The sequence below is a fragment of the Chiloscyllium plagiosum genome, chromosome 6 (genome assembly GCF_004010195.1).
Source record: "Chiloscyllium plagiosum isolate BGI_BamShark_2017 chromosome 6, ASM401019v2, whole genome shotgun sequence".
Lineage (NCBI taxonomy): Eukaryota > Metazoa > Chordata > Chondrichthyes > Orectolobiformes > Hemiscylliidae > Chiloscyllium > Chiloscyllium plagiosum.
Window position 1 is genome coordinate 73,776,833 of NC_057715.1, and position 17,117 is coordinate 73,793,949.

The following is a 17,117-nucleotide window of genomic DNA, read 5'->3' on the forward strand; positions in this document are numbered from 1 at the left end:
GTGTTGTCAAACAGAAAGGCCAAGGGATGCAGGCCTTTGAAAGTGGTGTCACATGCAGACAGGGTGGGGAAGAAGGCATTTAGCAAAAGCAGCAGTGCTGCACAGTCATGGATTGTTGTCATAGATATTCCTCCACCTTCTTAGCCTTTCTCCATGACCATCTGAAAGAAGACTTTAAGTATGCTCCACTTCCTTCAAATGTTGATTGAAAATAATCCTCAGTTGGGAGATGCAAATGAAACACTCCTTTCCCAGCTTTCTGCACTTCAATAATTTCAAAATAGCTTGTTTTTTTCCTCCCCTTAACCACTCCTATGCTAGACACTGTTTCAAATGCAGTATGGTAATAACTAATGGTAATAGCTACGAAATTGGCGCAAAGAAAATTCTTTTCCAAAAGGAGATTATGCTAGCTAAATTTTCATTGCCCTGATGAATACAAGAATGCATTCATTCATCACACTCTCCTTTGAAAAGCCCCAGTAAAGCCCTGCACTAAAATGATTTTGCTGTCCTTTTATTCAGAGGATTATGGCAACTAACGTTTAATTAACTTAATCTACTTAAGAGATCATGACAATCAATTTGGTGTATGACACTCCGTGTCAGAATGCTCCGGTAGGACTCCACACATCGACAAACACATACAGAACTCACTTCTTTGTAAGACAACTGACAGAAACCCACAACCTTGCATAGACATTAATGTCAAACTGAGGGGCATCTGACAACAACTTAGAAACATAGGAACAGGAGTAGGCTATTCAGTCCTCGAGTCTGCTCTGCTATTCAATATCCCTTGATACGTTTGCTTAATAAAAAATTGTCTATCTCAGATTAAAATTTAACAATTGAATTAGCATTGACTGCTATTTTTGAGGAAAAGAGTGCCACACCTCCAGTACTCTTTACTTGTAAAAGTCTTTCTAACATCTCGTCTGAATGGCCTGGCCCTATTCTTAGACTATGTCCCCTGGTTGTAGAATTGTCAACCAGTGGAAATAGTTTATCTTTCTCTATCTAGTCTTTCCCTGTTACTATCCATAGTTGTAAACCTGTATTGAACTCCCTCCAGGCCCAAGACATCCTTCCCAAGGTATGGTGACCAAGTCTGCTCACAGTGCTAGGGTGGGGTCGAACTAAGGTTTTGTATAATTGCAGGATAATATCTGCATCCCTGTACTCCATCCTTTTAAATATGAAGATCAAAATTCCATTAGCATTCTTAACTATTTTCTGCACCTGTTCTTGACATTTTAAAGAGCTTTGTACGTGAACCCCTAATCTCATTAGACATCCACTGTATTTAACTTTGTGCATTCTAAAAATCTTGATCTACTGTGTACCCTCACATTTGCTTATATTAAAATACATCTGTCACAGCTTTGCCTATTCACCTCATCTATCAATATCTTGTTGTAATTTTATGCTGTCATCATCACTATCTAACATTGTTGCCAAATTTTGTATTGTCAGCAAATTTGGATATATTTGACTTTTTATTCTTTATCCAAGTAATTTAGTGAATATTGTGAATAATTGAGCCCCCTAACACAGATCCCTGTGGGACATCACTAGTCATGTCTTGCCATTGAGTACTTATCCCATTATCTATTTCCTGCTATTCAACCAATTTCCTATCCATGTCAGTAAATCCCCAATTCCATTGGCTTCCACTTTAGTTAACAGTTTCTTGTGTAGGAATTTATCAAAAGCTTTATGTAAGTCCAATAAACAGCATCCATTAACTTGGTTCTGTCCACCAGCAGTATCACCTCTTTAAAAAAAAACTCTGAGATTTGTCTTGAATCCATGAAATCTCCCTGATTAATGGAGATTTTACAAGGTAACCACATACTCTACCCTTGATCTCCAACAATTTCCCAGTTAACTGATCTGTAATTCCCTGGTTTCCCTTCTTAAACAGCAGAGTGACATGAGAAAATTTCCAAACCAGGGGTACAGTTCCCGAATCCAGGAAACTCTGCTAGTTTATTGTTAGGGCATCAGCAGTGTACTCTCCTACCTCCTTTAACATCCATGGATAGAAACCATCACATCTTGGGGATTTGCCACTCTTCAGTTCCATTAATTTCCCCACTATTGATGATTACTTAAGCTAATTTTATTTAGACCCTGTCTCTGATCCTCTCTTAATTTCTTTGGGATTTGCGGCAACACTTTTCCTTTACTGTTGTGAATATGAATCAAAATATTCATTCAGCATGCCTGCCATTTCCCCCATGACAATATCCCTGCAGCCTTCAGTAGGCCAGTTGTACTTTTAACCAGCCACTTTCTCGTTATATAACTATAACATCTCTTCCTATTTTCTTTTATGTTCCTTGCAAGTTTCCTTCCATAATTCTTTTTAGCCATACTTATAAACCACCTTGTGGTCCTTTGTTGGTTTTTGCATTTGTCCCATTCTGTGGGGTCCAAATTTTCTTTGCATTTTTAGAATCCCTTTTTTATTTTTATTCTGTCCCTTGCCTCCTTAGATTCCTTGCCTCCTTAGATGTGAAGTGGAGCTTATTTACACAGTTAATTTACCCAAAATATTCTATTTCACACTTTTCTGAATTCAAGGGAATGTCATCTATCTGCCCACTCCTACTAACTTAGTCATGTTCTGCTGCATTCTTATTCCAAAATCCCTAATTCACCTGCAAATTCAAAATTATTCCGTATGTCTACATGCAAAGTAATAATATAAATTGAAATGAAAGGGAGCCAGCAGTGATGCCTCGTTCATACCATTTCCCAAATGTCATCCACACACCTTAATTTTGACAAGAAATCATATAAACATTGAAATATTCCTCATATGAACCACCTTCTGTGTGAAAAGGTTGCCCTTCAGACTCTTTTAAATCATTCACCTCACCTTAAGAATATGCACCCCCCTAGTTTTGAAGGTCCCCTCTAGGGAAAAGTCCTTTGCTATTCATCTTATCTATGCCCCTCATGATTTTTTTTAAACCTGTATAAGATCATTCCTGAACCTCCTACACTCAAACAAAAAAAGTCCCAGCCCATCCAGCCTCCCTGTAATTCAAACCCCCCAGTCCTGGCAACATCCTTGTAAATCTTTTCTGAGCACTCTCCAATTTTATAATATCCTTTCTATAGCAGGACGACTAGAACTGTATACAGCACCCCAAATGTGGCCTCACCAACGTCCAGTACAACCTTAATATGACATCCCAACTCCTATACTCAATAGTCTGAGCAATGTAGGCAAACACACTAAATACTTTCTTAATCACCCTATCTACCCGTGATGCAACTTCCAAAGAACTATGCACGTGAACCCCTAGATGTCTCTGTTCGATAACACTATCCAGGTCCTACATTTGTTTTACTGCCCTGCCCTTGTTTGTTTGACCAAAATGCAATATCTCGCATTTATCCAAATTAAACTCCGTTGACCACTCCTCAGCCCATTGGCCCAATTGATCAAGATCCCTTTGTAACCTTACATAACCTTCTTCACTACCAACTATATCACTAATTTTGGTGTCATCTGCAAACTTACTAATCATGCCTCCTAACCTCTCATCTAAATTGTTTACATATATGACAAACAACAAATAACGTGGGAAAATGGTAAATTATCCATTTAAGCAGAAAGGGTTTAAAAAAAAAGGAGATAATCTGAATGATGACAGTGCTGAACTTTGGTTTTGATTTATATTATTATTTTGCATGCAAACATTTGGAATAATTTTGAATTTGTAAGTGAATAAGGGACTTTGGAATAAGAATTCAGCAGAACATGATTAAGTTAGTTGTTTGTAATTTTGATGTCATCTGCAAACTAAATTCTCATCCAAATCGTTTATAGAAGTGACAAACAACAGTCCTAGGGAGTGTTGCTGAACAAAGAGACCTTGGAGTGCAGTGGAGTCACAGGTAGATAGGATGGTGAAGAAGGCATTTGGTATGCTTTCCTTTATTGGTTAGAGTATTGAGTACAGTGGTTAGGAGGTCATGTTGCGGCTGTACAGGACATTGGTTAGGCCACTGTTGGAATATTGCGTGCAATTCTGGTCTCCTTCCTATCGGAAAGATGTTATGAAACTTGAAAGGGTTCAGAAAAGACTTACAAGGATGTTGCCAGGGTTGGAGGATTTGAGCTATAGGGAGAGGCTGAACAGGCTGGGGCTGTTTTCTCTGGAGCGTCGGAGGCTGAGGGGTGACCTTATCGAGATTTTCAAAATTATGAGGGGCATGGATAGGATAAATAGACAAAGTCTTTTCCCTGGGGTCGGGGAGTCCAGAACTAGAAGGCATAGGTTTAAGATGAGAGAGGAAAGATATAAAAGAGACCTAAGGGGCAACATTTTCACGCAGAGGGTGGTACGGGTATGGAATGAGCTGCCAGAGGAAGTGGTGGAGGCTGGTACAATTGCAACATTTAAAATGCATTTGAAAGGAAAGGTTTGGTGGGATATAGGCCAGGTGCTGGCAGGTGGGACTAGATTGGGTTGGGATATCTGGTCGGCATGGACAAGTTGGACTGAAGGGTCTGTTTCCATGCTATACATCTCTATGACTCTATAACCAGGTGGACCTCATAGAATATGAAGTTCCTGATTGAGTGGGCCACTTGTGCCATTTAATAAAATGATGGCTGCTCTGATTTCAATTTCAACTCTACATTCCTACACACCCTTTGATAATTTTTCATCTCTAAACAAAAATCAATTAATCTCTGCCTTAAACATTTTTACAGATTCTGCACCACTGCCTTTTGAGGAAGGAAATTCCAAAGGCTCATAATCCTCTGAGAAATTTGTTTCCCTCATCTCTGTCTTAATTAAGTGACCACCTATTTTTGAACTGTGACCCCTGATTTTAGATTTTCCTGCAAGAGGAATTATCCTTTCCACATCCACCTGGTCAGGTCCCCTCAGGATCTTATATGTTTCAGTTGTCACCTCTGACTCTTCATAACCTTAGAGGATTCGTGGCTAGCCTGTTTAGCGTTTCCTCATGCGTCAATCTACTCATTCCAGGTTTAATCTAGTTAACCATCTCTGAACTGCTTCCAACACATCAACATTCTTTAGCAAGTATGGTGATTAGTACTGTACTTCAGATGCCCTGTATAACTGAAGCATAACCTTCCTACTGTTGCATTCAGTTCCCCTTACAATACATCATTGCTCACTGTACCTGCAGACTAATCTCCAGTGATTCTTGCAGTAGGAAGCCCAGATCTCTCTGCAATTCAGAGTTCTGTATTGTCACCATTTTGATTATCTCCTTTTTTAAATCCTTTCTGCTTAAATGGACAATTTCCCACTTTCCCACATTATACTTAATTTATCAGATGTTTGTCCAACCACTTAACCTGTCTATATCCTTTTGTAGACTCCTAATGTCCTCTTCACGACTCACTTTCCTACCTATCTTTGTTTCATCAGAAAACTTAGCTACCATACCTTCAATTCCTTCATCCAAATTATTTATGTAGATCATGTAGAGTTGATGCCCCAGCATCGACACCTGTGGCACACCACTCATAACATCTGCCAGACTGAAATAGAGACATTTATTCCTATGTTCTGTTTGCTGTTAGCCAGCTAACCTTGCATTCACAGCAATATATTACCTCCAAAAACATTCGATTTTATTTTCTAAAATAAGCTTTGATGTGGGACCCTATGAAATATCTTCTGTAAATCAAATTACAATGCATCCACTAGTTTCCCAGCACTTCTTCAAAGATCTCCAAAAAATTAATTAAACGTTATTTTCTTTTGACAAACCCATGCTGGCTCTGCCTGCAGTATTGGGCCCAAACTTCTCTCCTTTAAACTGTGTGTAAAATTCAATTATGCAATAGTCACTGATACCCAGAGACACTGTCACTACAAGTCTATAATTAATCTTACCTTGTTGGTCAAAATCAGGTCTAGTATAGCCTGCTCTCTGGCTAGTGCCCTAACATGCTGGTCTAAGAAATTGCCCCAATAACAATCAATAAATTTCTAAAATCTAAACTACTTTGGCCCCATCTGATTTTTCCACATACTAGAATTGACAGTAATTTTAATTTTCTAAACATGTACTAGGAAAACGGTTAGTGTATTTAAGTGTACTTGGAATTTTTAGGTCAAAAACATTCAAATTTGTGTATTTGCAGAAAGCCTGTCTAAAATGTAAGTTAGCAAATTGTAACCTGGACCACAGATAATAATGGCAGTAGTAAATCTTGCAATAATTACTTAAGACTCAGTTTCTTTATTATCCTAGTTAATACACAAGTTCTGTTGCTGTTTTCCTTGCAGAGCCATGTTTGAGGTTCACATGAGGGAAAGGGATGATGGAAGTGTAAAAATCACTAATTTATCTCCGGAAGCTGTGAAGGCATTTCTGGATTTTGCTTACAAAGGATATGCACGGATATGTGAGACCAATGTTGAAATGTATTTTCAGATGTCTTCATTTCTTCAAGTATCTCTGTTAGCTAAAGGCTGCGGTGATTATCTCATCAAAAAAATCGATGTCAAAAACTGTTTCCAAATTTTGTCTCTGTCTGAGAGTTATGGTTCGACCAATTTGTACAATCATGCTTTGCAATTTTTAGTGAAGCACTTCTTTCTTCTGTCAAAGTCAAATGATTTCTTAGAAATTAATGTTGGAGTGCTAGAAAAATGCCTTGAAGCAGATGCCTTGAACGTCCCTGATGAGGACACTGTTCTGAATGCTGTACTTCAATGGACTCAATATGAAGTGGAGACAAGAGAAAAACATTTACCTTGCCTGATTAATCTTGTGAAATTGCATCAGCTATCCAAAGAAACTCTGGAGAACTTAATGAGATCTGAAGGTTTGCTAGCAAATAATCCTGAATGTATGGAATCAATTTGTAATGTTTTTGATAAATTTGAAGAGCACAATGGGCTTTTAACTGATGCAAGACCATCCACAATAGAAAGCTACATATTTGTTCATAAAACAGAAGAAAATAGTACAATAAAGCATACCTTTTGCTATAACATTAAAACTGATACCTGGAAAGAGTTGCCTGCTGCAAATATTATTGATTTTCCAGGGTCAAGTTTGGTTGTTTATGGAGAAAAAATATTTATTACTGGAGGATGTCAGATTAGTTGCAGTAAATCTATACGATTGCACATTGCAGAACGATGTCATGATGCGACTGACCAGACATGGTGTTACTGTCCAAGAACAAACAATTTCACTTCAGTTTCATCAATGAAGAACTCTCGGACCATGCATTCATCAGTTGTCGCAATGAAGCAACTTTTTGTAATAGGTGGGAAAACCAGAGGAGCACAAGAAATGCGAAGTCTTTTAAATGTTGAATCCTACAACCCTCTTACCAAAGAATGGAGATCAGCGAGCCACTTGCCAAGAGGAATTTACTATCCAGAAGCAAGTGCCTGCAACGACGTTATCTATGTCCTTGGATCGGAGGTAGAAATAGCTGATGTCTTCAATCCATCATTAGATTGTTTCTTCAAATACAATGTGTCCTCTGATCAGTGGTCAGAACTTGTTGCAGAATTTGGCCAGTTTTTTCATGCTACTCTTGTGAAAGCTGTCTCAGTGAATTCCACATTGTACATTTGTGACCTTTCTACTTACAAAGTCTACAGTTTTTGTCCAGAAACTTGTGTTTGGAAAGGTGAGGGCTCATTTGAGTGTGCCGGCTTTAATGCAGGGGCTGTTGGGATTTCAGACAAAATTTATATTTTAGGTGGAGATTATGCTCCTGATGAAATCACAGATGAGGTACAGGTGTACCATAGTCGCAGATCGATATGGGAGGAAGTATCCCCAATGCCCAAGGCTTTGACAGAGTTTCACTGTCAAGTGATTCAATTTAGCAGAAATAGGGATCCCTGGAAAAATTAATTGTAATGTCTGTTTTTGATTGGTGATAATTGGCTCTTTATTTAGTTCCAATTATTTATATTTGATTTTAATTTAATTAGTTATTTATTTTCTCCCTAAAATCGTGTCACCTCACTTCCCGAGAGATGGGAACGTGGAAAGAATGTTAAAAAGCAATTCGACAGTACTGACCAAAACCAAATCCTTTGTCTTTGGTATAAAACAGAGTTAACATAATTTTCTGAAAAGGACAAATGTTTGACAAATGTATTAGATTTCCCTGAACATGTTGGAACAAGGGAACTAGTAAAGGTAGTGATTTTGAATTTCCAAAAGGCATTTGATAAGATACCACTTAAATGTTTAGCTCCAACGTTAAGAACTTGTGGAGTTGGAAGTTGTATAATAGCATGGATAAAAAAAAATGGCTGTCTAATAGGAAACAGAGACTGAATAAATGTCATTTCCAGTTGGCAAACTCTAATTAGTAGAGTGTCACAGGCCTCAACTATCCAGTCTGTAATGATTTGGACGAAGGGACCAACTCCATTTTAGCCAGATTTGCTCAAGAAACAAATACAAGTGGGAAAGAAAGTTGTGAGGAGGATATAGTGCATCTGCAAAGAGAAACAATTACGTTAAAATGAGTGGACAAACCCTTGACCGGTGGTGCTCACTGTGTCAAGAAGGATAGGTAAGCAGAATATTATTTGAATGCAGAGAGAAAACAGAGTGCTGTGATACAGAGGGATCTGGGTCTCCTTCTTTATGAATAACAATGCAAACATACAGGTTCAGAAAGGAAATCAAATGGAAAGTTGTCTTGTGTTGCAAGGAGGATGAAGTATAAATGTAGAAACATCTTTTTACAGCTTTACAGGGCATTGATGAAACTAAAACTATATTGTTTTTGTTTCCTTATTTAAGGAGGCATATATCTAGGATTCCAAAATCCAACTTAATTTTTACTGTAACACTCAGGGTCTGACTAAGTATGAGACCATGTCAGATACAATTGTCTTTAGATAAGATTTACAAATTTATTAAGTTATCAAAACAAGTAACAGAAATGACACTCAACCAGACAATGGACTCAGCCATTGCACAATGAATACCAACCCTGTCAGGTGGCTGGAGTATGTCTCCTCTTTCTTCTACTTTCTTATTTTTGCATACACAGCTATTGAAAAGTCAGCCTTATTGATCCCTTCCAAATCACAATCCATATCAGAAATGACTCTGAACTCCAATATTGCATAATTAGATACATAATTGATTAGGTGATATGTGCATAATGCATGAAAAGTTCATGGCCAATCTTTGATTTCCAATTGGTTTCGTTAAAAATTGTGGTCATTTTAGTTGTATCACTTCCTAGAACCTGAAGATTTAATTCTTTCACATGTCAATCAATTTATAAGATCAACGCTTTATTAACAGCTTGTTCCTCTTCGTTTACCCTTTCAGCAATTTCTACAGGATAAGATTATATCTGTAAATCAAATTTGTGTGTCTGCTAAGTGCATGGAGTACCATCTTACGTGATTAACTACTATCCCAAATATTCCAAATGGTAACATAAAAATTCTCCAAAATCTACTGATTGATCTTTTAAGGTCTTATTCAGTGGTGGAGTCATCCTAATCAGCAGACCTTCACCTATCATTTCATGTGGTTTGTAGCTCACCACTGAGATAATAATACATTTTATGGTACATTCCTTGTCCAGTTGTTTATAATAGAGGGTTATATGCTATAATGTCCTCATGAATGATATCACACATTTATTGTCTCAGATCTTGCTTAACTGATATAAATCACTCATAAATTCAAGCACCTGTCAAAGATTTTGTTTTAGAGGCCATTTGCTTAATATGTTTTTTTCTCCCCAGTTATGTATATTTGTAACAAATTATTTTAAAATAAGGAACATTGTAGAAAAGTTGCTTATAACTATTTAATATAAACTTACATAAAATTATTAAGTACTAATACATAAGGTCATAAAGTAGGTAACACTTAAGTTATGTAAAGTGTGTATAAAACATAAATGCACGATAAACATTGAATAAATACTAAGACAGTGAAATATTTTCATACATTAAATCAATATATAACTTCCATAACAGAACAATTATGCTGCTCACAAAACTAATCATGCATTTTTACAAAAGTTAACTCTAAATATGTTTAGCAAAATATGCAACACTTTTTTCTACTTCAAACACTACAAATTAAAAACCTAGATCACAGCTGTTATCTCTTTCCTCTGCTGATCGTGCAAGATTCTTACTAACAACTTGAATCTAAAAGAATGTCATTTGCTCATTAAATCATTGCAGAGTTTGTCAGTTTATTCTCGGTAAAACCTGTGATGTGACACTAAACAGTCACATTATTAAAACCCTACATTGGTTATAATTAAATCAAGATAACATATTGTCAGGTTCATTGGTTAATATATTCTGAACAAACTAATTATGAAACATGAATTTCCCTACTTATTTCTGAATTAGAGGCAGTTCAGAAAAGCTTTGTTAGATTGATCCCTAAGTTGAAGGGATGACCTATTGAGGTTTGATTGAGCAAGTTGGTCCTGCTCTCACACCCATTTGAGTTTAGAATTGTGAATGATGGTCGTCTTAAAACATGAGGGTGCTTGATTGCATAGATATTAGGAGTATATTTGGAAATGAGGGCATCGTTTCAAAAGAAGGGTCTCCTATTTAAGAGAAATTAGGAGGAATTTCTTCTTTCAGATTGTTGTTAATCCTTGTTCTTAGTAGAGAATTCCAATGGAAATGGGGGTCATTGAATGTTTTCATGGCTGAGTTAGACAAATTTTGATCTGCAAGGGAGTTGATGGTTATTTGAAAAAGGTAGAAAAGTGGAGTTGAGATTATTATCTTGTTGATTGACTCAAGGACCAAATGGTCTACTCCATTAGCATTCAAGGCTGGTAGTGGATATTTGGCCTGTGGAGCACTACCAATAGAGACATTGATTACAAAAGCTGATGAACATAATGATTGGTCAAGTCGGTTGATTCGAGCAGAAAGTTGGGCCAATTGTGATGGTAATGTCCCACTTATGTGTAATCAGTGGTTTAACAATATATTAGCAGCTATCACATCTATACTAAATTTAAAAAAAAGAGAAGAAAAAAAAACAGGAGCGCCCCTCCCCTTCACTGTTTTGATCACACAGCACTGCCCTTTGATGTGAAGGGCAGTGTTTGTCACTGGCCACCCGGGTGTTTTCCTATCTTCCTGGTGGTGGAATTTGAATAAAGATTCGTGCAAAACAAAAAAAGGAGAAAAAAAAATAAACAGGAGATAAGGGCAGTGTTTGTCACTGGCCACCCGAAAAAGAAAAAAAAAAATCACATCCGTACTGGCCCGGGTGTCCTTGGAGAAGGAGCACGCGGTGTCGACCAACACCCTGGAGTTGTTCAGGGAGAGATGGGCGCCGCAGGGAGTGGAGTGCATCATTTCTCCCTCCAACTCTATTTTGATTTAGTCCCTACCCTCCCCTTCACTGTTTTGATCACACAGCACTGCCCTTTGATGTGAAGGGCAGTGTTTGTCACTGGCCACCCGGGTGTTTAAAAAAAAAAATCACATCCATACTGATGTAAAGTATTTTGAAGAATAAATACCTCATAAGGGGTGATGTCCTTTTACTTGGTTGGTTCTGTGAATTTTAAAAATGAACAAAATATAAAAGTCATGAATCCCCTGGTTGAGTGACACAGTTTTGGGGTCCTTATGGAGCAGCTGAATACATGGCAGAAGGTTTTCTTTCCTTCAAGTGACAAAAAGGTCCTTAAAACAAGTAACTAACTCAGGAAAAAAACCCACAATTATTTGGCAGAAATTGTCAAATGCTTGTAAGCATCATCTTATGAATATAGATTTGGTACCACAGTTCATTTAAATGGCGAAGACCCCTAGGAAGGGATTGATGCTCTCCTACCTCCTCATATTTGACCTTGTAACAAATTCTTCTGTGCCTGTCCTTTGCACTCCAAGCTGTTATCATTACTTTTCCATTTGCAGCTTGTCCAATTATAGCAGGTAACCATACCAGCTTTCTCCTTATAATACTTACACTTCCTTTGACCTTGTAACAAATTCTTCTGTGCCTGTCCTTTGCACTCCAAGCTGTTATTCGTTACTTTTCCATTTGCAGCTTGTCCAATTATAGCAGGTAACCATACCAGCTTTCTCCTTATAATACTTACACTTCCTGCTGCTGCTCCCATCCCAATAGGCATAGCATAAAACAACTGTCAATGTTCACCTGATCACAAATATAGGCTTTTCATGCCTCTGCCAGTTACTTCCACACTTCTCACTCCAGTTACTCTCATGCAAATGAATGCCTCCGTCCTTTTGTCTATAACTCTCTGTTTCAATAGGGACATGAGATAAAGATGCCTCAACAGGTTGCACATCTCTTCACAAAAAACACGCACTAAATTACTCCAAATCATTTTGTAGGTGGAGCTAGAAAGGAAAGCGACCTTCACCACAGAAGAGATCATTTGCCTTCATTCAGCCCCTTAACACAGTTGGACAAAGCCATGCTAATCTTTAATGAAGACAGCTTGAAGAACACCTGTGATGATAGGTTTGGAAGCAGTGGTCCCCAGCTCTTTCCTACTGGCTGCCCAGTGCTGCCATACAGCTGCCATGTAACTTTTGACACGATGCTGACACTTCTCTCCATCAGTAGGTTTTCCTAATATTTACATTCTAGGAGAGAATACAAAGGAATATAAGTGTTCCAGTATAAGTGCATCCAACATCAGTCTCTCTTTCCAACCCACCACCCAAAAAAAAACACCAGTGTGGAAGTTGACACCAGTTGGGATGAATGGTCAGCTGGGAGGGAATGCTCAAGGTGATTTATGAAACAACTGAGCAATTGCAGGAGCTAATGGAGTTTAATGTGGGTAAGTGTGAGGTTATCCATTTTGGTCAGAAGAATAAAAAGGCAGTTATCTAAGTAGAGAGAAACTTAAATGCTTTTGTGCAGTGGACTCTGGGCATGCTCAAGCAAGAATCGCAGAAGGTTAGTGTGTAGGTACAGCAGGCATTGAGGAGAGCAAATAGAATTTTGGTATTTATTGCAAAAGGAATGGAGTATAAAAGTAGGGAAGTATTGTAGTGACTCTGTAAGGCATTGGTGAGACGGTATTTGGAGTATTACACACAGTTTTGGTCCACTTACTTGAGAAAGGGTGTAATTGATTTGGACGCAGTACAAAAAGCTTCACCAGATGAATTCCAGAAATGAAAGGATAGATTCAGCAGTTTAGGCCTACACTCAATGGAACTTGGAAGAATGAAGAAGATCTAATGGAGGTAGATAAGATTCTAAAGTAGATTCACAAAGTAGATGTGGAATGGATGTTTTCCATTTTGTGGCAATCTGGAATGAGAGGTCATAGTTTTCGGCTAAGTGGTGGCAGATTTAAAACAGAGATAAGGAGCAAGGTTTGAGAAGATTTGTAGCTCAGGTTGTGGTTTTGGAAGTAGGTTTGCTCACTGAGCTGCAAGGCTCATTTCCAGACGTTTCATCACCCTACTAGGTAACATCTTCAGTGGGCCTCAGGCAAAGCATTGCTGAGAATTCCTGCTTTCTATTTATATGTTTGGGTTTCTTTGGGTTGGTGATGTTATTTCCTGTGGTGAAGTCACTTCCTGTTCCTTTTCTCAGGGGGTGGTAGATGTGGAGATGAGGAGAAATTACTTCTCTCAAAGGGTCATGACTCTGGAATTCCCCAGTGCAGTGGACACTGAGACATTGCATAAATTTAAGGAGGACAGATTTTTAATTAGGAATGGATTAAAGGTTCAGGGAAACAGGCAAGAAAGTGGCTTTGAGGCTGAGATGAGATCAGCCATAATTGTATTAAATGACTGAGCAGGCTTGAGGGGTTGAATTGCTGATTCCTAGTTCTTCTATTCTAATGAAAAGACCTCAAGAGATGGCACACCACGGGAGAAGCCCACATACTTGCTCTTTTGTAAAGGATAAAGATGCTGATTTCAGAGGCTTAACCAACGAAAGAAAAGTGCTTAACAAGAAGCCTGCCAAAATATGTCTTGAGTATAGAGAAATACAAATGTAACATGTAGAACATTAGTACTCTGCAAGTTCCTGTGGACTATGTGATTACCTTTGTGGTTACTACAGGAGAAAGTGAGGACTGCAGATGCTGGAGATCAGAGCTGAAAATGTGTTGCTGGAAAAGCGCAGCAGGTCAGGCAGCATCCAAAGAACAGGAGAATCGACGTTTCGGGCATAAGCCCTTCTTCAGGAAGGATTCCTGAAGAAGGGCTTATGCCCGAAACGTCGATTCTCCTGTTCCTTGGATGCTGCCTGACCTGCTGCGCTTTTGCAGCAACACATTTTCAGCTTTGTGGTTACTACAGCCAAGACCTATAAGCAGGATTCTGTGTCACCAGTTTTTGTTGCTTTGATTGGCACCAATTTGAGCTTCAATTAGTCCCTTGGTTCTATTATCTCTGCCAGTTTCAAAATGTTGATGCTGGCAAACCAAGACTTGGGTCTGGATTTTCTTCTTCTGAGAAGTAACAGAATGGAGGTAATTTTTTTAACCTACTTGCTCTGGAATTGGCCTGTCTCCTCTCCAGCTTTGGGTCTGCCACCTTGCGGGCTAGATCCATCTCCCTGCCAACTAAGACCCCATCCCTGGAAATTCTTGCTCAAAGCTGATGACAGAGGCGATTTCACAAACTGGAATTGAACCTGTCTGATGATGTCTTCGAAAGAGAAATTCCAGCACTGGGTTCTGTACTGTGTGCACCAGTCATAGATGGCATTAGTGTTAATGGATGGAGATTTAATTTTATGGAGTACAAATAAATAGATTTGTTCAAGTATTGTCAATATGGGCTTTGAGTGGGTGTACAGTACAATCAGCTGAAACATAGCTCTAATTATTGTTGGTGAGGTACAGCCTTCCTCATACTTCATCCCATTCCTTACTTGACCTCAAACTCTCTCATTTCAAATGTTGGAAGGATCTTTATTTCAGATTTCTGTGAACTGATAAATTGTGTAGGCTAGAGAGATATCTCAACAATGTAATGCATTCTTTATAGCCTCAAAAGGAGGAATTCACCTTGATTTTCCCCAGAGTTTCAAGCCTACCTAAGCATAACAATTTGATTTAGTGCTGCCATGGCTCACTGTGTCCCTTTGTTCACCAGCACACAATTCGTCCACAGAGGTATCAGAAAAGTGTCGGTAAATAGTGTACTTTGCTTCCCAGTTGCACACAATTAGGTATGGCAGGCTATATCTATGCAGCATCATAGCTTCCAGGGAACAAGACACATAGCAGTGTGATTTTTCCCATGGTTGTTGCATACTTTTTACTCTTTAAAGAGTGGTACCTTTTCCTATTAAGGAATGAAGCTAGCTTTTCTGGTAGCTTGATGGTCACATTTGTGTCACTGGCTCCCTGTAGCCAGGAAACCCTGTAATTGCTGCAAACCGCACATCATTTGCCTGTTGGCTCAAGGAGAAGCTTGATGTAATGATTGGTATCCATCAGATTCCTCTTGCTGCTGCATCTTTTCCTTCTTTTCTTCCTCCATCCACAAATAAATAACAAGGATTATTTTGTTCCTCTTCCAAATACTTCCTTCTGCAAATGAAAGGATTAAACTGTGGAATAAAATAGCATAAAAATCTCCCAGATCCAAGAATACCAAAAAAAACCACATGCAGGACTGTGGCATGTGAAGTTTTGCAAGTGAACCTTTAAATAGCTCTCCCCGTCTTACTTTCTTCTTTGTACCAATTAAAAGTAGAGTAGTTCCATTATTCAGCATAACCATAATCAATGAAAATGGCACTTAAATATCCTAATGAGCCTCTAGTCTTTCAGGCTGCACCAGTATTTACTGTAAAACAATGTAAAGTTTTTCTTTTCAAAACCTGAAAAAATCATCTGAAAGTTGCAATTAAAAAACTTCAATTAATCTAATTGTAATGTGTTACTTCTTTGCAAATTACAGTAGCAATTTGCATTTATACAGCATCTTTAACATACTAAAGTGTTCCAAATGCTCCACAGGGATGTTATCAAACAAAATTTGATACCAAGACGCGTAAGTGCAAGTGGCCAGAAACTTAAAAATAGCTTTTAAGGACTTTCCTAAAGGAATACAAAGAAGTGGAATCATAAAGGAGAGAATTCCAGAGCTTAGGGCTTAGGCAGTGACGGAATGATGAAAATCAGAGATGTGTAAAAAGCCAGAATTGAGGATGGAAAAAATTTGAAGAGCTGTAAAACAGTTGGTGAGCACATTGGGGAGAGGTGAGGTTATGGAATGGTTTGAAAAGTGGAAAGTTTTTAAACCAAGGTTTTGCCTCTCACTTAGCCAATGTTGAACAGGAACCGTAAGGTCTCAGCTGAATAACACCAGGTGTTAAGATGAAGACAGCATCATTTTGTTTGTGCTCAAATTTGTGGAAGGTTCGTATTTATTTGAGCATTAGTATTTTAAAACTATAAATGCTTAAAATACACTGAAATTATTTTCGAATATTTGTGAAATTTGTATAGGTTCTAATGCACGTTAACAAAAAAAGAAAAAGACTGTGAAATAAAACTGCATAAAAGAAAGGCAAAACTTTCTTTAACGTGAGTTATTTTGCTTCTGGCAAATAGTTTCAGCCTGACCATTTTCTTTAATGGATAGGAAATCTGGTGGGGGCGGGGGGGGAGTGGAGTATAACAGATTCCTACCATTACTGCCCTTCCCTCAGAGAGAAGACTACCCTGCTTTACATCAAGTTGAAACTGCTTGGAATTTCCATAGGGATTCTTCTATTCTCATGCTATTACTTCCATGAAAACATCACAACAACATTGATGCTATTTATTCAGTTTTCTTTCCCCCAGAACTACACTGGTGAATCTGGGAACTCTAGTGGAAATTCTAGCTCTACATAGAACTAGATGAAAGTGATAATACCAGAGGTTTTTTGAAACATATTGTGACTTAAGGGTGATTGAATACATACCCAATTTCCACTTAACTAAATGTAAATGCTTTGAGTTTTCATTATCATGAATGCTCCTTAAAGAGGGCAGGACAAGGAGATGAGAAAAATACATTAAGGGAAATGTGTTATTGTAGTCAGTACATAGAAAAAAAAATTGTCTTTAGATGAAATGTACTTTAGTTTTCCTTGTCTAA

At 38.1% G+C, this 17,117-nt stretch overlaps 1 protein-coding gene across 2 annotated transcripts in view; it reads left to right on the forward strand.

Moving 5' to 3' along the window:
* kbtbd3 (kelch repeat and BTB (POZ) domain containing 3) overlaps positions 1-11,083 on the forward strand; it is a 28,954-nt gene extending 17,871 nt beyond the window's left edge. For both annotated transcript variants that reach the window (XM_043691838.1, XM_043691837.1), the window contains one exon: positions 6,300-11,083. In XM_043691838.1, the coding sequence (XP_043547773.1) occupies positions 6,300-7,893 (1,594 nt within the window). In that variant the 3' untranslated portion in view covers positions 7,894-11,083. The remainder of the gene's footprint in view (positions 1-6,299) is intronic.
* The last annotated feature ends 6,034 nt before the right edge of the window (positions 11,084-17,117 follow it).